We start from the raw sequence: 22043 nt of genomic DNA on the forward strand, positions 1-22043 counted from the left end.
TTGGTTCTCAAACAAAAGAAGTATGCGCTTACATCTGCATGAAATTTAATTTGATTTTCTCTTTTAATTTCAGTTCCGGCTTTTCGCATATAACGAAGCAGATCCGTCCATAGATGGTGATTCTATATCAGTTAGAACTCGCCTGGTTGAAACGCTTCCTAGTACAGCGCTGCCTAGTATTACAACACAAAAGCAGGACGGTACGACGCAAAAGCCGGGCGGTTCGACGCAAAAGCCGGGCGATACAACACAAAAGCCGGGCGGCACAACGCAAAAACCGGGCGGCACAACGCAAAAGCCGGGCGGTACAACAAAAAATCCAGGAGATACAACACAAAAGGTGGACGGTACAACGCAAAAGCCGGGCGGTACAACACAAAAGCCGGGCGCAACAACACAAAAGCCAGGGGATACGACGCAAAGGTCGGGCGGTACAACGCATAAGCCCGGCGGCACAACAAAAAAGCCAGGAGATACAACACAAAAGGTGGACGGTACAACGCAAAAGCCGGGCAGTACAACACAAAAGCCGGGCGCAACAACACAAAAGCCAGGGGATACGACGCAAAGGTCGGACGGTACAACGCATAAGCCCGGCGGCACAACAAAAAAGCCAGGAGATACAACACAAAAGGCGGACGGTACAACGCAAAAGCCGGGCGGTACAACACAAAAGCCGGGCGCAACAACACAAAAGCCAGGGGATACGACGCAAAGGTCGGGCGGTACAACGCAAAAGCCCGGCGGTACAACACAAAAACTGGGCGGCACAACACAAAAGGCGGAAGGTACAACACAAAAGCCGGGCGGTACAACACAAAAGCCAGGGGATATGACGCAAAGGCCGGGCGGTACAACGCAAAAGCCGGGCAGTACAACACAAAAGCCGGGCGGCACAACACAAAAGCCAGGGAATTCGACGCAAAAACCGGACGGTACAACACAAAAGCCAGGGGAGACGACGCAAAAGCCGGGCGGTACGACGCAAAAGCCGGGCGGTACAACACAAAAACCGGGCGGTTCGACGCAAAAGCCGGGCGATACAACACAAAAGCCGGGCGGTACAACACAAAAGCCGGGCGGCACAACGCAAAGACCGGGTGATACAACACAAAAGCCGGGCGGTACAGCAAAAAATCCAGGAGATACGACGCAAAAGCCGGGCGGTACAACACAGAAGTCGGGCGGTTCGACGCAAAAGCCGGGAGGTACAACACAGAAGTCGGGCGGTTCGACGCGAAAGCCGGGGGATACAACACAAAAGCCAGGAGATACGACGCAAAAGCCGGGGGATACGACGCAAAAGCCGGGGGATACGACGCAAAAGCCAGACGATAAGGGACCCAAATTTTCATCGGATCTTTACGAATTCGACATGGTCAAGGTAAAATCCAGTTTCTCGCCACACAATCTAATGACGGCCGTTTTACGTTGCAAAATTAATGTCGATTTGCCCATATTCTAATCTGTATATTATTAACCTTGCGATTTTTGATGAGAAAAGGCATGTCTTGACATCAAGGCCCTATTTCAGTATCAGAGGGCCAGCTCCATAGAAATACCAGGAGTGTTTTTTTCTTTTTTAAAATTTTTTTGAGGCATTGTTGCTTAAACCGAATTCACAGCATTCTGTCACCTTGGTAACCTCCATTGGGTGGGTAGTAACTCTGGGCAAACTTTTTTCTGTTCTATCAAAAAAAGACAAAATCCCGATATCTTTTAACCAGGTGCAGACTAACAATGTAGAAATTTATTGTGTATCAACAACCTATAATGTCTGCGTGGCAGTATTATCCAGTCAATGCCCAATCACTATTTAATTGGACGAATTGCGCATGTGTAACCTTAACAGGAAGTACACAAACACTCCAACCTCACAACAGAAAACAATACGTTCTATCAAATTTTTTTACTACTTGGATAAAACAATATCTGTTTTGCCTTTCAGAATTTTCCTGGGAATTTGAAAATCACGTTATTACCAAAAGCTGTGGACTCTGATGAAAACGCTGTTGTATTTTACAATTTATCGGTAGAGGGTCTAACGGTGTTTGACATTGACAAATCAACTGGGGACATTACCACAAAGATCAGCTGTAGCCAGGCCTGCATTCTGACAAACAGCACACAGTTCGAGGTGAGATATGTATGTGTGTGTTGACAACGCACCAAAATAAAATAGTCCAGCTCATGCCGGTTTTCTCTCCGACTGTACTCTCTCAGCAACCTACGTATAGTCATAGGTATCTCTGGGCTCTGCACGCTTTCCTCTGACCATAAGTAAAAAAATTTTTTTTGATTTTGTTTTTGTCTTTTACGTCAATATCACGAACTCTTCAAAAAGTTTGCCCCATTAGTGTTGACCCTACAATCCCCACTACTGGAATAAAATTATGCAAGATATATGTGTCTCTTTATCAATATAATAACTCGCGTTTATCTACCTGGGGTTTGATACGATTTTCTCTTTCACTTTCAGTTTCACCTCATGGCATATAACGAAGCAGATCCGTCTGCAGAGGGCGATTCTATATTAATCAGAATACGATTGGTCGAGAGAATCACTCCTCCCGCGCTCCCTGGCGGCAACAAGCCTACCACCAACGTACTTCCTGCCAGAGGCGGAACTTCAGAAGAACCGGTTCTTTCAGTAGGGGGTACGCTATCATTCATTGCCTGTTGTGTTTTTCTTCTATATTATAGCAAGGAAGAGAAGGATGGGGGGTGGGGGTGGGGGAGGGTGGTGTTGGAGGGGGGGGGGGAGGTAGGGGCGTTTTCTACTTTTTATTATGCTTGCTTTTCAGTCAAAGACACACATGTTGTCGGTTCTAACCTGTGTACGTCACACGTGGGAAAGTTTGTTAGTAACTTGCCAATTGTCGTCGGTTTACACCGGGTTTACTCCTTGCGCAAAACGAATAAAAACTGACCGGCATCGTAGGTCCATATTTATTTATTTACTTATTTAATTGGTATTTAACGCCGTACTCAAAAATATTTCACTCATACGATGACGGCCAATATTATGATAATAGGAAACCGGGCAGAACCGTCGGGAAACCCACGACCATGCGCAGGTTATTGACAGACCTTCCTACGAACGGCCGAAGAGGAAGTACGCATGAGCTGTCGAAATCGTTTCAGTGAAAAAGTATTGATTATGGCGCTAAATATCAATGAAGTAAATAAAATTATAACAGCAGAGATTTATGGTGTGTGTCTTGTCATATAAGCTTGTGGTGAGGCGGAGTTAGTAGGCTACAAGGCACCTGGTCTTACTGTTTAGCTAGTAATATTGTGTTTGTTTATATATTTGACTGGAATTCCTCAGGTTCCAGACAGACACTTCAAATCATGATTTGATTTCATTGCAATAATTGCAGCAAATGTTGTCCGTTTTTTTTTATTAAGCTGTGTGTGTACGTTTGCATTGTGCAGCCTTAAATTTCTCACAAGTTCTTTGATTTTGATTGCGCGCTGGTTTCCGTGCAATAACTACTTCAATTGTTGTCCGATTCTGATGAAATTTTGTGCGCATGTCTATTTTGTGACCCCACAGATGAAGGTCAAAACCAGTTTTGCTCCATGCAAAAGTTTTGCCTGTTCAGTGTGAGATATAAACTTGTACGAAGTTGCCTTTTTCTTGTGTATTTTCAGAGGTTGTAGCCATTGTAGTGGTCGTCTGTCTCTTCCTCTTCATCGTATTTGTCATCATCCTCGTCTTACTCCTCAGAAGAGGGTGAGTATTACAGGAGACAAGTCATCTTCGTGAATTCATTTGACCTAAATTTTTTTGTTAATGACTAAGTTCCTAAATTTGACCGATACGAAGAGTCCCACTGATCGCATAGAGGTGCGTTGATATTTGCTTGGAAGATAGGATTGTATACTACGGGGGAAAATAGGCGTTTCAGCTGGAGTAATATTTTGCCTCAAAATCTGTCTCAAAAGTTTTATCGCAAAAATGTATTTTTAGGGGCATATTTCCATGCAATTACAGTGTTTGCATTTTATGACTAGTGTTTTATGCTGTACATAAGAATATTTTACTTATGCGAGGACCATGAGGTAATGAGCGGGAAACTCCGTATTTCTTGAAGTAAACCCCCAACCTTTGTCCGAGACCTGACAAGCATTATGACGAAAACTCGCTGATAACCAGCTTCGTGTCCGTGATGTAATCAAATAAGGACCTAGTTGAGGCCAGGGCAACGCTTTATGCCAAAGAGCCAACGATTTAATTGCTACTGAAAATTTGCGTTGAATTTTCCTGGTATTAATTTGGTAAAAATTACCAAGGCTATGTTTCATTTTTTAAAAGTCAAGACCAACACATACATTTAAAATCCGAAAATCCGAAATACAGTTTTGTGTTGTGTTAATCTTATTTAATAAAGAGTTCGATGAAACATCCGAGAAATACAGATACAGGAAGTTTAGTCTAACGTAAAGAAAACATCTAGACGGTTAACTAAATCTGCCTTTCTGGTTTACCGTATATTTACTTATTTTTATTCGTGTTTTACGCCGTACTCTAGAATATTTCACTTATACAACGGCGGCCAGCATTATGATGGGAGGAAACAACCGCAGGTTGCTGTCAGACCGGTTTACCGTTTAGATTGTAATTTAAAGCCGGCTTCAGATAGAACCATTTGTCCTATTAACTCATCGAAAATTTGATTAGTCGAACGATAAGCTACACTCAAGAATTGTTCAAGTTAACTTATGCTTTTCGGTCATTATTATTGGTGGAAAAAAGCGGACTGCCCGTGGCAAAAACCAGTGTCCTTTGGCAAGTTTCTGACAATGTTTCCCACGTGTGACGAACAGATATGCACACGGTACTGGTGGAAGAAAGGTGGTCATCGCAAAGGTTTGACTGTGCAAACGGCCAAAGGAGCACGATTGATCGCTCATTGTCACCAAGTTCTCCCAAACAGTCAGAGTACAGGAATCTAGTCTGCCTTTCCGTTGTAAGCTCTTAACGAACAATTTCTTCATCGTGAAAGTTAATGAACTAATTTTGTTTAAAAAGTCAGTTTTATGATGCTATTTTCGTTTTGCTTTCTTTTTCGTAGCTCAACCCAAAGGAAGAAAGACAGAATCGACTTCAATCCTTCTCATCATGCAGTTAGGAAAATCGAGAATGAAGTTCCATGAAGAGACTGGTAAAGTCAGATATTCTTACAATGCTGGAGTCTTGACAAAATGGTTCATCTATGACGTCATGCAGACATGCACATGAAGTGACGTGGACGATGGTGAGAAAGGGAAGCGTGGCACCCTAACGCTCATGTTTGTCTGTTAACTGTGCGTACGCCAGAGTTCTAACCATACAATTACCATCGTCCTATGTTTGATGTATACAACCTTATGAATTTGATTTTAAACTTCGTCGTTTTGAAGTATTCTAACGAAACATGGAAAGAAGTGAACATGTGCGCTGTCGTCGTTTAAATTCGGCGTATGGTGGATTCAAGATTTCGAGGGATTTATTGAACTTGTGCTGTAGCAATACTGAAGTTGCGACCTCAGAGAGTGCGCCTAAGGTGACGTCAGACCTTCATATGGGACAATGACGTCATGTTCAGGCCTTTATCTAGGTCCGGACAAACTGCTTCTCTAAAGAGTACATCATGTGAGGTAGCATTGGCTTTTTCCTTACCCCAAATGTGCTTCCACTCATTTGGAAGTTTCAGGTAAAAATAAATAAAGCCTCTTGGTCCCTAAGAATACAAAATTAAGTTTACTGAACGACATAGAAGAAATCATGCAAACGCCGAAACCTGATCGCTGAACTAGAGATTGGTCCGTATTTGCTTTTTTATTAGCGATACATTTGTTGCTAATGGAACACGGAAAGGATGTTCCAGTTGATTGGTAGCTATCTATACAGCAATACATGCACATTCTCCAATTAGTAAAATGATAATCAATATTATATTGTTAGATTTGATGTGAATAGTCAATATTATGATGTTAGTACCATTAGGAGTAGTCATATGGTTACCATTAGGAGTAGTCATATGGTTACCATTAGGAGTAGTCATATGGGTACCATTAGGGGTATTCATATGGTTACCAATAGGGGTGGTCATATGGCTGTCATTAGGGGTAGTCATATGGTTACCATTAGGGGTATTCATATGGTTACCATTAGGGGTAGTCATATGGTTACCATTAGAGGTAGTCATTTGGTTACCATTAGGAGTAGTCATATGGTTACAATTAGGGGTATTCATATGGTTACCATTAGGGGTAGTCATATGGTTACCATTAGGGGTAGTCATGGTTACCATTAAGAGTAGTCATACTCAACAATTTTTCAGTCATATGACGACGAAGGAATCATTAGGGTGCATGTACGTGTAATGTGCCTTCTTGTTGCAGGACGGATTTCCACGGCTCTTTTATTTAGTGCTGCTTCACTGAGACGACTTACCGAAGGCAAGTAAGCCGCCCCGGCCGAGCCATTATACTGATACGGGTCAACCAGTCGTTGCACTATCCCCTTCATGCTGAACGCCAAGCGAGGAAGTTACAACTTCCTCTTTTAAAGTCTTAGGTGTGACTCGATCAAGGATTGATTCTGGATCTACCAGTCCCGAAGCGGACGCTCTACCAACTGTGCTATCCGGGCCGGTCGTTACCATTAGAGGTAGTCATATGGTTACCATTAGGGGTAGTCATATGGCTACCATTAGGAGTAGTCATATGGTTACCATTTGGAGTCGTCATCCTGAGAGCATATATTTTACCTCTGTTTATAAGCCCACATAGTAGGCGAATTTCATCAATCCCCTGTCTTTGTATGCCATTGCTAAAAAACTTTTGAAAAGCTTGTCCTCGCAAAACTTTCGACATACTATCTCACGAAACTTGCAACAATTTAAAAACTCGTTTTACCATACGTTATATTAATTCAGAAAGCTATTTTCCCGTACAGTTTGTCAAAAATCTGTTAAGCTAATTCACAGTAACTGCCTGCTTTCACATCTTTTCCCAAATCGCTCTTAAGGGGATACCGAATCGATTCTGATTGGCTAATGTGAGAGGTAGGCAAGCCCTATGGCAGATTGTTTCAAACGTGACCAAACCTACAGTGTTTAATCCAGGAAACCGTATCTCCACAGTCAGCCATTCAGCGTCGATTCTGTATCCCTTTAAATAAATAGTCTGTCTCATATCACAGCAACAGACAGACAAACAAACAGACAGACAAACAAACAGACAGACAAACAAACAGACAACCCAGGTAAGGGTTCAAACCGGCGGAACCTCTCAAGGCGGCTATTAACACACGCCTAAATTTACACTTACGATACAAACATGGATTTTGTTACTTGCTAGTATTACACGCATATGAATCCGTTATAATGTCCTTGTTTTGTTATCTATATGTAGTTGAACAATATTACGTTGTCCGATATTGTGCTAATTTTGCTTAGTGTACTGTTATGCATATAAGTTTATTTGTGGGCCAGTGATACCTTTTTCTTGAAATCCGCTTGTATCAAATGTCGCAAATCCGTAAATTATTTTGAGACATTCCAAAGTTTCTGTAAATTTTAACAGCTGTGTGTAAAGGAATTTTGGGTAAAACAGATCAACATGCTTGATGCAGTTATATTGTTACCAATGCATTCAATACGTTATTGTGCCATTTGTTACCTCTTTTATTGTTTATATATATATATATATTTCATACATATATCTTATCATAAATTTTATGAACAAAAATGTTGAAAATTCACGTTGTGGCATTTTTTTCGACGGGGTGGGGGAAGGTTCGTAATAGATTCTAATGTGGAGCCGTACGACTAACATGATCAGAAATAAGGCGAAGTAATAGCCGTATTTTTTTATTTATTGATTTGATTGGTGTTTTACGCCGTACTCGAGAATATTTCATATATACGACGGTGGCAAGCATTATGATGGGTAGAAACCGGGCAGAGCCCGGCCTGAGAGGAAGCCAGCATGAGCTGGACTTGACGCAAGAGCCGTAGCACCCAGTGTTATGAGTACAGAGTTTAATCAACCTTTTAGAATGAATATATGTATGCATTGACTTTTACGTCGTACGTAACCATAGGCGAGTTTTGAGTTCGAAATACTTCACAAACTAACAAACGGTCAGCTTCAATTTTTCCATCGTTCGTCAAATTTCTTCTGTAACTTTTTCAGACACCTATGTTGTAGTAAAGTTGATCAAAAATAGTTGCTAAAATATTTGACAAGTGATATGATACTGTAGGCCTTTTTTATCTTTAGCGACAAATGAGATCCAACTCGGAACTGTTCAGTTATATGACGACGAGGAATCATTAGTGTGTGTGCACCGAGTGTGTTTTCCACTGAAGTGTCTTGCTGAAGACACCAAACATGACACCACATCCAATCATAGCATACTGACACCAGGCTAACCAATCCTTGCTCTTAACTTTCAGCGCTGAGCGATAAGCGAGGCAGGAGCAAGTACCATAATTTGATTCCAGGCCTCCCTACTTCGCGCCGGACGTTCTAAACAATAGCCGACCGAAACGACCACAGTCATTTAGAGGTACATATTTGTTGTACAAAAATAATTTGTTGTACATCAGGATGTGACAAATGCTGGTGACGTAGGAAGTGTACATCTGAAAACCTGATTAATGCACCACGTCGTTTATACTGTTGGGATCAGTTCCGTTGTTAATTCAACATTTTGTGCGACTTTGTAATCGTTCTGATCATGTTTTATGGTTAAATTGAGACTGTTTAACTTGTATCACGGTACAACGTTTGTAACTGGAGAAATCCGGGTAGAGACCAGAGAAAACTACAGCACCTCTCCAAGGAGATCTATATCTGACAAACTTCACGACAATCGCTTCGTGGCCTAATGGTTAGAGAGTCCGCCAGAAAGCTGGGAGACCCGGCTTCAAACCCGGTGGGGTCATACCAAAGACTTTAAAAAATTGTACTTGTTGCAGCCTCGCTTAACGCTCAGTGTTGAGAGGTTAGAGCAAGGAAACAGGACTGGTTGGCCCGGTGTCAGTTTTATGTGATTGGGTGGGCTGTCATGTCTGGAGGCATGATATTTCAAGTACGACATAAAGGCCCATGTATACATACATACATACATACATTTCATAAATAACAGGCATTATTGCTCCTCAGTCCCCTCTGATGGAAGTTTCAGATGAAGAAACAGACAACACTTTCAGGACCTTGTATCGTATAATTGTACATTACAACAACAACGCTCTGTTCCATGTGCTGCTCCCTTCGGACATCCGTACGTAGCTTACTTTCCTAGAGTAAACTTCACCTAGATTGTTTTGTCAAGTCTTTGTTGTTGTTCAGAAGGCGTTGTTCTTCAGACGGCCTCTGGCTGTATGTAACTCCTCAGGCTGGACTCGTGCCATTGGCCAGTTACTGACACTATCCTCTGTATTCCAACACCAGTGTGGCTCAGAAACTGGCGGCAGTGGCGCGGAAACAGTGGTTTGTGTATCGTATACTGAGTCTGCCTCACGGGAAATGTCTGCCATCATCGAGCGCAAGCTGTTCACTCCCATTGCTTGCTTGTAATACCAAGAATTCGCCGCTTTTGGAGGGGTTACAAATAAGAGAACGTTGAAAAAAAGAGAGCATCGTAGCCCATGTTGCGCTTATCCCGATATAATACCTAAATGCTTGTTGTTTGATGTCACCTCTTTATGTCTTCTACATGGGATAAGTGCCTATTGGCCACATGATGTCGGTGATGGTAAATAATTAACCTGTAAACTTAACTGCCTAACCAACTATATGTAATTTCATTTTACTTTTGTCCTCGAAAAAAAGGGAGCTGTCAAATTTTGAAGAAACAGACGTTCTGACAGCACAACCCAGCTCCCCTATTTTATTAGCGAAATGGAACCGTCCCAGCGTCCAAGACGAGGACTAACTGTGCATAGATTGAGCAAACTTTGCTCACCATTGCTTTTAGTGTTAAAGTTTTTGGAGGTATGTTAGAATTTTATTTGCGAGACTTTTTTTGTTAAGAAAAACTTTCCCGGATGAAACAGAAACAATACTGTTTCACTGTGGTTCTATCAAGGGGGGAAGGGGGGGGGGGGTACATAGTTATTCAGGGCTGAGGAGGTCTACAGGCATTCCCATGTAATATTTTTTATTTTTTTTATCTAAGTGATTTAATCGTTCTACTAAATATTGTAAAACAGGCAGACATACACTTCTTCGCGTGAGTATGTGTATGTGTATTCTAGTTTTCCTGTCTTTTGTTCATCATTTCTTCCTCTTCCTTTTCTATCTTTCCCTACTTCCACCTTTAAAATTCTCCCCAATTATTATAAATTTTCTTTTTTCTTTCTGTACTCTTCCCTTTATTTCCTTATCTCATTCTCTATTTGTCTGCGTTTATCTCTATTATTCATTGATCAAGTCTCGCTGTTAATACATATTGTAAGATTATATTTCTTGTATATTTCTCATATACAACATATTCTTCATTCATACCATGAAGTTAAGACGCATGCGCATTTCAAAGCTACGCCCCGCGAAAAAAAAAAGTTTACCATCTCCAACAATATGGTTATTAACAACACCATCCTTTTATGAAAGTGCTTGTCGTAACTGTATAAAGCAAAAATGCATAATCTAATTATAAACAATGTGTTAAAACTAAATCTGTTTAACGATTTATTTGTTTACACCACGGTGGCCAGTATTATGGTGGGATGAAACCGGGCAGAGCCCGGGGGAAACCCACGACCACCCGCAGGCTGCTGTCAGACATTCCCACGCACGACCGCAGAGGAAGCCAGTATGAGCTTGGGTAACAGCAGAATATTATCTCATTTGTTTTAACTATGATTCACCTTTTGAAGGGCCATGATCTACTGGTGAAGGGTCATGATCTACTGGTTGAAGGGCCATGATCTACTGGTTGAAGTTCCATGGTCTACTGGTTCAAGGGCCATGGTCCACTTGTTGAAGGGCATAATTGTCTACTGGTTGAAGGACCATGGTTTACTGGTGAAGGGCCATGGTAAACTGGTTGAAAGGCCATGATCAACTGGTGAAGGGCCATGATCTACTGGTTGAAGGGCCATGGTCTACTGGTTGAAGAGCCATGGTCTACTGGTTGAAGGGCCATGGTCTACTGATGAAGTTCCATGGTCTACTGGTGAAGGGCCATGATCTACTGGTTGAAGGGCCATGGTCTACTGGTTGAAGGGCCATGGTCTACTGGTTGAAGGGCCATGGTCTACTGGTGAAGTTCCATGGTCTACTGGTGAAGGGCCATGGTCTACTGGTTGAAGGGCCATGGTCTACTGGTGAAGTTCCATGGTCTACTGGTGAAGTTCCATGATCTACTGGTGAAGGGCCATGATCTACTGGTGAAGGGCCATGGTAAACTGGTTGAAGGGCCATGATCAACTGGTGAAGGGCCATGATCTACTGATTGAAGGGCCATGGTCTACTGGTTGAAGGGCCATGGTCTACTGGTTGAAGGGCCATGGTTTACTGGTGAAGTTCCATGGTCTACTGGTTGAAGGTCCATGATCTACTGGTATAGGACCATGGTAACCTGATTGAAGGGCCATGGTCTACTGGTTGAAGGGCCATGGTCTACTGGTTGAAGAGCCATGGTTTACTGGTGAAGTTCCATGGTCTACTGGTGAAGGGCCATGGTAAACTGATTGAAGGGCCATGGTCTACTGGTTGAAGGGCCATGGTCTACTGGTTGAAGAGCCATGGTTTACTGGTGAAGTTCCATGGTCTACTGGTGAAGGGCCATGATCTACTGGTTGAAGGGCCATGGTCTACTGGTTGAAGGGCCATGATCTATTTGTGAAGGGCGTCTGCATTTCAATGGCTAGGATACACAAACCTGGATAGGGTAACACCTGGTTTCCGAACAACACGCCACATATTTGGGAAAATCCGTCAGTAACATGCCAAAAATTGGGTGGTTTACCCCAGGCACTTTGTTTGCCTCCACTCATAAAACTGACCGCCTTCGTACACACAAAAACACCAAGACAACAATTTGTGTTGTTTCATTCAACACACGAACCTGTTACCCCAATACACACGTGTTGAATAAATGTGAGTACACATGTTTTTGTGTTACAAACTAATAAAACACAAACGTGAAGTACACATGTTTGTGTTACAAACTACTAAAACACAAAAAAGACCGTGTCTTAATTCAATACAAGATAGAGTTGTTCAAATATGACACTAGACTTTTGTTGGAAAGAACACAGTTTGTGTTCATTCAACACAAGTGTTTTTGTTTTGTGTGTATAAGTGGAAACTTATTGAGTGAAACGTTAAACAACTATCAAAAAAATAAATACATAATGTTTTATTCGAATACTCTATCACATATTTGTTGTGGGTTATGTATGAAATCAGCCATCGTATCATATTTTGCATCAATCCGCTCAGTTATGGTATATTTTTTTATGCAAACTTGGGCTGTACTGGTACTGAGCGACCCTCATTTCAAGCGCACAGCACACAAATATCTCATTATTCAACAGGGCGTAGTGTAAACATGTCAGCTTTGTTGTATCAAAAAATGACCACGGTAATATTCGTGTGCGCGGAAGCGTTATATAAGTGGCGTGACGTCTGCTTACAGCGATTAATTTCACATTTTCTGTACAATCTGGCCCAGTGAAGCCGTAAGGCTCGGCTCTCTTCTGTTAAATGTTTACATATTAGATACTTGACTTTCCACTGGTGTACTTTCAATATATTTGTGTAAGGAGAGTTCTTTTCAGGTAAATTATTAAATACGTCTAGGTATTACATTTTTTGTGTAAAAAATTTGACTGTGCTTTATAGATTGTACTTTAGAGACAGTTATCATAGTTTGCGTAAACTAAAGACACACTCATTGTTGGTTTCCCGCCTGTGAGTCTTCCACCGGGGGTTCTTAAGTGTTTTACCATAAATGACCTAAAATTTCGACCCCAAAAGTGCACTTTTAGAAGCAAATAAATGTCTTAGATTTTTATTTTTTTTGGTGATGAAAGTTTAAGCAACATTCTTACATCAAAAGAGCTCTTAGAATTCAGAAACTGAGCAAAGAAATTTTAGGGGATTTCAGGTAGGCCTGAAAGGAAAAGATCTCTCAAAATCAAAGTAAGCATCACTAAATAGAGAACTTAAAACTATGAATAAATATACTTTCATCTGTTTTTTTTTTTTGAATTTTGTGAACAGAGTTACAGGCGCAGGAAGATTTGTATTCTAACAAGAGTTTTATGGACCCAGCTATCAGAGGTTAAGAAAATTTATCCAACTGTAATCACGGCACTGAATGTTGTAATAACTCTTTACATACAATTGAAAGATTACTGAGATAATGTTTCCAAAAATTCCTTTATTCTGGTGAACATCAGGAAAAAACGTGATGTGACGTCAGAGTTCCCAGATACCGTCAATATGACTCATAAAGCCCACCGTAGGATTCAAATACTTTTTGAATATTACAGCTTTCTTTTACTATAAGTCCAGCAGTAGTATTAACTTTAGTCAAGTGTAAAGTGGCATTTGTTTTAGGATACGACTAATATTATGCATCCAATATGGATTAAATTCTGTACGGTTTTTCAAAAGTTTATTAACAGGTGAAGCTTCGTATTAACTGTTTCCCAGACTAAAACACCATGTTTCTGACAAAGAATACATTGTATCAAGATTTCACCCAGATTTAACACCGGCCCGTCCGCAGTTGTTCAAAGCTGTCAAGTCTTGTAATAGCTTCAGTACAGACCAGTTTTTGTAACCGAGTACGGAAGAAAGGCTAATCTATGAAGAGTTAGAATAAGTAAATATTATAAACAAAATGTCCCATAAAAAGCGTTCCTACTTTATTAATTATGAGTAGAGAGTTTGCGTAACTTATCCGTCAAAGTTTATTGCTTCGTACTGTAACAGGTAAACACCGTTAACTCTCTTCCACAAAGAGACGGATCTGCAAGAAAAGAGAATTCAAAATATACATTACACAAATCCAGAGTACAATATCAGGTATGCACATTATTACCGAGGCAGCTAATTCTGCATGATCGTATACAGACGAACCATATACCGCTTTATACTGAGTTTACATACACACATTGCTTTGAGTTTTTTTTTAGACAGACAAGCGGTGTAGGCCTACAGAAAGAGCTGTACAAATACACGCATCTGTGTCTGCTGAAGTATATACTCCTAATGCGGAGGCCGATATGATCTGTCGTGAAGTGAGTTCTGCTATATGTTTACCCTTATGTTTCACGTCGCTATTTAATTGATTGCCGTTTGTACCGTGACACAACTTTACCCAGACGCAATCACAGAGTGCGATTTGTGGTATCAACTCGCCCATTATTCGAATGAAAATAAGACGACATCATCTCATACGATTCACAAAAGTCGACAAATCGCCCCATGCGAACGCAGCGTATGAATTGCCACTTTTTCTACTTTAATTTTGCGAGTAAAACACCAATCAAATAAAAAAAAAAATCAAAACATGATCAACCCTTAGGGATTTTGTTAAAAACAGAAATATGCAAAATCAATGTGTGAAAAGAGTAGATAGTTTTCAAAAGCATGGACTACTTATTGTTATCATTTTGATGTATTTTTGGATACCTGAGAACATCAAGGAAGAAAAAACACTATCACGAAGCATCCTGACGTCAAACAGAAACGTTATCAAGAATATGAGGGAAGATTAAACAAAAGCAAACACATGTTGCATATGCAGGAAATATGTGTTCAAGAGGGGGCTGTTTTAGGATGATGGGAAACCGATGAAACTCCATGACAAATCGTCTTATGAACTGTGACACAAAGATGAAACAAGTTAAAATGATATCTGTAGGTTTCCTTTTGGACGTCAGCAGTCTGTTTATGTCAGGTGACGAAAATCTAATGTGACGTCACTGGTCCCAATGCATGGCTAGAAAAGGCCACCCTAACAGTTTCAAATGCATTTTTAATTAATAGGTTGAAAAAATTCTGAAAAGGCAAATCTAGCGATATTTGCGGACAGTGTTTAATGGTGTTTTTTCGGACACAATTAACGTTGTTGTTTCTTTCGCCTATTTGGGAATACTTACTTTCCCAACGTGACCGGTCCGTCTCCGGCGCTGTTGATACGGAAAGTGTCCACGCTTGTCACAAGGTCGCCTGACTCGTAAGAGATCTCACCTACAGTCCATTCGGCAGTTCCCCAGTTATTAGTCGTAATGAGACCACTTATGAATTCAGCGAAACCTTTCAAAGAATAGTGATGCATTTATTGTTTTTTTTTTTCGCATTGGTGTTTTTATGATAATATAATATTTCACATGTCACACGAATACCCGCGGCCAGCTTAAAGTAAAAGAAAGCTAAACTATGAAGTAAAGTTCATCATACAGACAATTAAAAACTATGCGTAAAAATACTTTTTTTTTCATTTTTTTCCGATTTTTGGGAGAGTGTTGAAAGACAATCAAATATCTGAATAGTCTAGTGGGTTATATGAGCCATACTAACGGTATCTAGGAATCCTGATGTCAGATCACTTTTTTTTCCAAACGTTCACCAGAAGGAAGGAATTTTTGGGAACTTCATTCAAGTAATATTTTACCCATGGGTCAAAAGAGCTATTTCCACATTCAGTGTGGTGATTAGTCTTGAATAAACTTCCTGTGACGTCAGAGTTCTTTAAGCCAACCTTTGAATTTAAATATTTAAGCGCCTTTAACTCCTTTCCCAAAAATCTAAACTTCATGCATGGTTTTGAATGTTCTATTTAGTGATCCCTACTTCGATTATTAGAGGACTTTTCCTTTAACGAATGATATAGACTTGGTAAAGCCCTCAGGCAACAACCGCACGGCAGTAATAGTGATGCCTACTTCGATTTTTAGAGGACTTTTCCTGTAACGGATGATATAGACTTGGTAAAGCCCTCAGGCAACAACCGCACGGCAGTAACAGAGATGCCTTTTCGATTTTTAGAGGACTTTTCCTGTAACGGATGATATAGACTTGGTAAAGCCCTCAGGCAACAACCGCACGGCAGTAACAGAGATGCCTTTTCGATTTTTAGAGGACTTTTCCTGTAACGGATGATATAGACTTGGTAAAGCCTTCAGGCAACAACCGCACGGCAGTAATAGTGATGCCTACTTCGATTTTTAGAGGACTTTTCCTTTAACGGATGATATAGACTTGGTAAAGCCCTGAGGCAACAACCGCACGGCAGTAAAATTGCTCACACACCTCACTATCACAAAACATACAAAGCCGAAACTAGGCGCAAACAGACGAAGTGCCATTCTGGTTTGTAAAAGCTTTTTGCCATACATGGCGTTGAGGCGACATGTGCGATCCAGCTATATCATCGTTAGCCATTATTCCCTTGTCATCGCCATGCTTGATATATGAACAGCCGCAATCAAAGAGCTACTGAGATACATATTTTATTATCGACAACTTATCGACAGACTAACAAGGTACGTGATCTGAATACTGATTTCAGTCATTCACCTAGATTGGACCTTGCATCTTTCTAACATCACTGAAAAGTGTTGATTGCTCCTGTTTGCATGATTACGTCCTAATTTTCTTCAAGTCCAGCTCATGCTGTCTTCCTCTCCGACCGTACGTGGGAGGGTCTGGCAGCAACCTGCGGATGGTCGTGGGTTTCTCCCGGGCTTTGTTTGGTTTCCACCCACCCTAATGCTGGCCGCCGGCGTATAAGTGAAATATTATTGAGTACGGTGCAAAAACACCAATCAATCAATCAATCAATCAATCAAATCCTAATTTTGTACTTTTTTGTATTTTCTTGACTAACACCATTTATATTAAGTATTTCTCGATCCATCAACCCAACCATTCCTGCCACGCTGCACTGAATCAAGCCAGGAAGCCAGGGCCATTCATTCACATCCAGTCAACACGCAACATACTCTTTTACCAGCATTTCCTCTGCGGATAGGCGCTCCGGGGGGTAGAAACAGGCTGTCTGTTGTGTAGAAATTCTCCAGTGCCTGGAAGTCTCGAGCATTCCAGGCCGTGTTCCACTCGATAAGGCGAGCGTCGATCTCTGCCCGGACATCTGGCGAACAGAAACATCAGAAGAATATTTTGAAATGTAAAATATGTTTTTTCCTGGAAAATGACACAACTGCTGGAAAGTTTCTGTTGTGTCCACAACCGATTCATGTCCGTTTTTGAATCTTTATCAAAATTTCGTCATGATTCAGAATACACAGTGACACGCTCACGTGATTACAAAGAAACTCGAGCAAGATCTAACCCCTTGGAGATATCGTGCTCTCTTTCGATTTTCACACTGTCTATACAGCATCTCGTATGCTCACCAGAATATCGCTTCAATGAAAAACTCCCTACTGAATCGCGTTGATTCTGAATGAGGACAGATGTCCTCTTTGGTAGTGTGGAGTGAGATGACGAGAATGCGCGTTAGAAAATTGCGGCCATAGATTAAAAATGTTACCATAGAAACTGCATATTCACACATTCCGAGAAAGTAATTTATGTTGGTTGAAAAAAAGTTTTGACGGTGTGATCGTAAACCATGACGGTTTTGTGCCGGAAATACTTATATAATCGTTTTATTGGCAGAAAGGTTTTTGGCAAAACTGTATGGAGAAGTCAGCTGTCAGGAATAAGGATAGAACAGTATAAAAGGAGAAATATTAAACAAACAGGAAATAAACTCCCATCATCCAGAAAAATTTTTTTAAAAAAGGGCAACATTAAGTATGAGCCTGATTTTCGAGCACGATAATGGAGTGTGATGAGCAAGGACATTACAACAGGATATTTCTTGGGCAACTCAATTAAAGAGGGATCCGGATTCTTGGGGGATACTGAAGTTCTTGTGATTTTGTGCTTGTAATTCTGGGTGTATTAGAATCTCTCGTGTTGATCTCACATGAGAACAAGGTTTCAAATGCCAGAGCGTAACATACCATCACTGTAAGTGAACGAAATTTTTACTTCCACATCTCCTGGCTTGGAGGGGTGCAACAAGAACGATGCTGGAATAAAGCGCCCTCAGTGCTCGTTTCACTCATTCGTATCAGCTGACACGAGATCACTGCACGCGCGTTACACACTTACATATTCGTATCAGCTGACACGAGATCACTGCACTCCGGTTACACACTTACACATTCCCATCTGCTGACACGAGAACACTGCACTCGGGTTACATACTTACACATTCGCATAAGCTGACACGAGATCACTGCATTCCGGTTACACACTTACACATTTGTATCTGCTGACACGGGAACACTGCACTTGGGTTACACACTTACACATGAGAACTGCTGACACGAGAACACTGCACTCGGGTTACACACTTACACATTCGTATCAGCCGACACGGGAACACTGCACTCAGGTCACACACTTATACATTCGTATCAGCTGACACGAGTGCACTGCACTCGGGTTACACTCTTACCTGGATTGGAACACTAGCAAATGCTTTTCCAGAAAAAGCACGGCCTTACCTTTGGAGCATATTGGGTAGCGTCCCAGTCGGACTACGCGGGGCCTCTGGCATACGTAATTAGCTGGACATCCCAAAATCTGTAATGTACAAATTTAGTGATAGTTCTCTCCCGATGTCACCTACAGTTGTCTTTTTACTTCACTTTCAGTTGTCAGTTTACGTGACGTAATGTTGTCTATTTACGTCACATACAGTTGTATGCACGTCACTTATTGTTGACTATTTACGTCTCCTACACTTGTAATGTTACGTCACAGACAGTTGACTATTTACGTCACTTACAGCTCTATTGATATCATGTTACTGTCGTTGATATGTGCGCATTGTACACGATCGGAGACGTTTAGAAAGATAGAACACAAACTGTCTATAATACACTAAAGTCACTGTCAACGTCCGCAAAAGCCTGCGTTTTTGCAGTACGGAAGGAAACACGTGCTGCTTTCGTTATAGCCATAAATTAACATATCTACATACTTTTGCTTACATAAACGCTCGAAAGCTGCGCATTATAAAAAGCTTAGTTGATAAAATTTCCAGGATTTTTTCTTAACTTACCTCACAATTTCCTGCAGGACTATAAGAACGGAGTCCAGGAGAACTACTTCCTGGTAAATGTGGTTTGACGAAGCGGTGTCCGGAGATCACTGACAGGCTCTGAGGAACACACAAGGAAACAGTTATAGATACATATACTGTAGAAAGGCTGTTGCACACAAGGTTTTTTAAGAAAAGGTGTGGATCACATTTTAGTGCCATTATTTCTCTGCTAAAACATGAGTTTTCCCGACTAATCTATATTTAGTATCAGATTAGGTGTTATATATCTTTTTTACATTTTGATATCACCAATATGCAGTTTGAGATATGAAAGAAAAAGCCTTCACATCTGTGTACCTGTGACACACATCTTGTTTATACCACGGGCTACACAGACAAATGTGTAGAAAACGGTACACATTTGCTTTTTGAGAGTAAGCGGGTAGGTCCAGGGTTAAATCCTGGTATAGGTATTTTGGGGGCTTGAAATTCATGTACGGCGAAAGCACGTTTTAAACCGAGATTTGCAGGTTATTAGATTGGCTCGTGTTCACCTGCCAGTTTCATCGGGCCAGAAACTCTAAACAAGGTTGTCGGGTATAAGAATACACGTTGGAGACATTGATTCCTAAACATGATAAAATTGATAAAAACGACGATATACGTGTATCCCAGGGAAAGGTCGGACATGTCCTGGGGGAAAGAATGCGATAACTTTACCCGCAAAATGTCAACTCGGATCTAAACTGAAGCGACCAGTGTTCCTTCTCGTGCAAGGAATGAGTAATACGTCAGCGTCATACGACATAAATGTGTAAGTGGCCGTAAAGGAAGGAATGAACAACAGCTTACAGGTCCAAATTATTGTTTATTATACTATTTAAGTTGGAAAGTTTTTAAAACTAACCTAACCAGAAATGATAGGAAAATACTCACAGCAAGCAAAAGCGCAATATATGTAAAGTATCCAGTCACTGACATGATGTTGTAAGGTGCATTCATCTATACTACTGTAAGGATGGAGTTGATTGCACCGACTTACACGTACAATGCATCGACTTATTTATGCTGGACTGTTTTATAACATAGTATTATATGGACAACAGCGCAATTGAAGTCATGTGACAGTTTATAGTGCTTTTTTGTGCATGAGACATGAGTGTTTCTATACTTTTTACATCGACTTGGTTGAAACGGTCACGTTTCGCTTGAACTGCGCTCATTGTTGCATGAAGTCTAAGATTAATTTAGGCATAATAGCTTTGTAATTTTCTTTACATTCCAGCAAGTCTTCATTCAGTTTTTATTACTCTGTCTGACCCTGTCGGCAGTGGCTGTCATATACCCAAAGTTCTTTAGATGTTTACTCAGATAATTAGCTATTTTATGGGAGTTTCAACATCAAAAAAGGCTGGGGAATGTATATTTCTGAGATTTATATCAGGATTATATTAACATAAACTGGGTGAGATCTTGACAGCTGAGTAAAATTATGACTTCTATAAAATCGTCTTAAGATGAGTCGCCACGATATGGCTCAAATATTGCCGATGTGGGTTTAAGCTAGAATCATTCTTTCATCCTTAAGATGAGTCAAGCGCATGTTTACTCGAGTGATGTCACTATAGCCCAGAAAAGGACAGATCATATAATAATACTAAATGGCGACAGTAATAATAATAAAAAAATAATTATTATTTTTTGGTAAAAATAATTCATTATTATGGCAGTTACTATTCAATTGGTGTTTAACGCCAAGGCCAGGAATTGTTCACTGATATGACGGCTGTCAGGTTTGCCAGTGCAAACGCCACACGACCACGAGGCTACGAAACCGGATAAAGTTCAGTATAAAACAAACTATAGAAGAAAAGGTCTTCATTTAAAGAAAATAAATGGTTCAAACTTTTGAATTTAACGTATAAGGTATGATTATATTTCATAGGCATATATCAATAAAACGCATATATATATATATGTATATAAAGACATTACCATAAGCCAAAAACAGTAGGCATATTTAAGACATTTGCCCCTAAGCTGCTTTCAGTAAAATAATGTAGACTTAATGTATTCTGTAACCTTCAGCTATATTAAGTAACAGAAGGTTACATAACCCATGACAGAATTTTTTCACTCCAGGCAAATATATATATATATATATATATATATATATGGGGTCACAGCGTGACCCCAAATATAGGTCAAGTCACAGAGTGATGGCGGCAAGTTCAACTTCTGCTACACATAAACGTAACGAGACTTTTAGCTGGGACTAAAATGACATGTTACTCCCTGATTTTAGTTAAAATCTTTATCGCAGTGGATTCTTAAATTGGGGGTGTCAACTTGAAAGAAACTCAGCCTGTTGTCTCGGTGGCCCTTGAACGTCACAAAAGATGTCCCTTTGAATAATTTATAACTTTAAATTATAAGTCGTAAATGTAAGTTGTACACGTGACTTCTGCTTCTGAATATGACGAGGCCTATACGGAATTTTCTGTCAGATTTCTAGAATAATCTGAATTTTAATGTAACAGTAATCTTTGCCAATCAGTGTATGTGTACACATGTAGGTCGAGATTACATGTGTAATCTGTTTAAGCGAGTGAGTGAATGCTTGGGGTTTAAGGTCGTACTCAACAATTTTTCAGACATATGGCGACTATGGAATCCTTATGGTGTATGTAATGTGCCTCCTTGTCGCAGGACGGATTTTCGCCGCTCTTTTATCTAGGGCTGCTTCACTGAGATGCCATACCGAAGGCAAGTAAGGCGCCCCACCCGAACCATTATACTGATAGGGGTCAACCAGTCGTTGCACTATCTCCTTCATGCTGAATGCCAAGCGAGGAAGTTACAACTTCATCATTTACAGTCTTAGGTTTGACTCGACCCAAGATTGATCCTGCATCTACCGTTCCCGAAGCGGACGCTCTACCAACTGTGCTATCCG

At 40.7% G+C, this 22043-nt stretch overlaps 1 protein-coding gene across 1 annotated transcript; it reads left to right on the plus strand.

The window, feature by feature from the left end:
* Positions 1-960: 960 nt before the first annotated feature.
* Positions 961-6306, plus strand: LOC135480671 (uncharacterized). Its single transcript, XM_064760569.1, has 5 exons — positions 961-1384; positions 1949-2137; positions 2480-2657; positions 3658-3739; positions 5082-6306. Exons 1-5 carry the CDS (start codon positions 1376-1378, stop codon positions 5161-5163), a joined length of 540 nt encoding a protein of 179 aa, XP_064616639.1. The 5' UTR covers positions 961-1375; the 3' UTR covers positions 5164-6306.
* Positions 6307-22043: the final 15737 nt, after the last annotated feature.

This window comes from Liolophura sinensis, chromosome 13, assembly GCF_032854445.1.
Source record: "Liolophura sinensis isolate JHLJ2023 chromosome 13, CUHK_Ljap_v2, whole genome shotgun sequence".
NCBI lineage: Eukaryota > Metazoa > Mollusca > Polyplacophora > Chitonida > Chitonidae > Liolophura > Liolophura sinensis.

Coding starts and splice junctions, on each gene's coding strand:
- LOC135480671 (XM_064760569.1), top strand. Junction 2,138..2,479: donor CAAACAGCACACAGTTCGAG/GTGAGATATGTA, acceptor TTTCACTTTCAG/TTTCACCTCATGGCATATAA. Junction 2,658..3,657: donor ACCGGTTCTTTCAGTAGGGG/GTACGCTATCAT, acceptor GTGTATTTTCAG/AGGTTGTAGCCATTGTAGTG.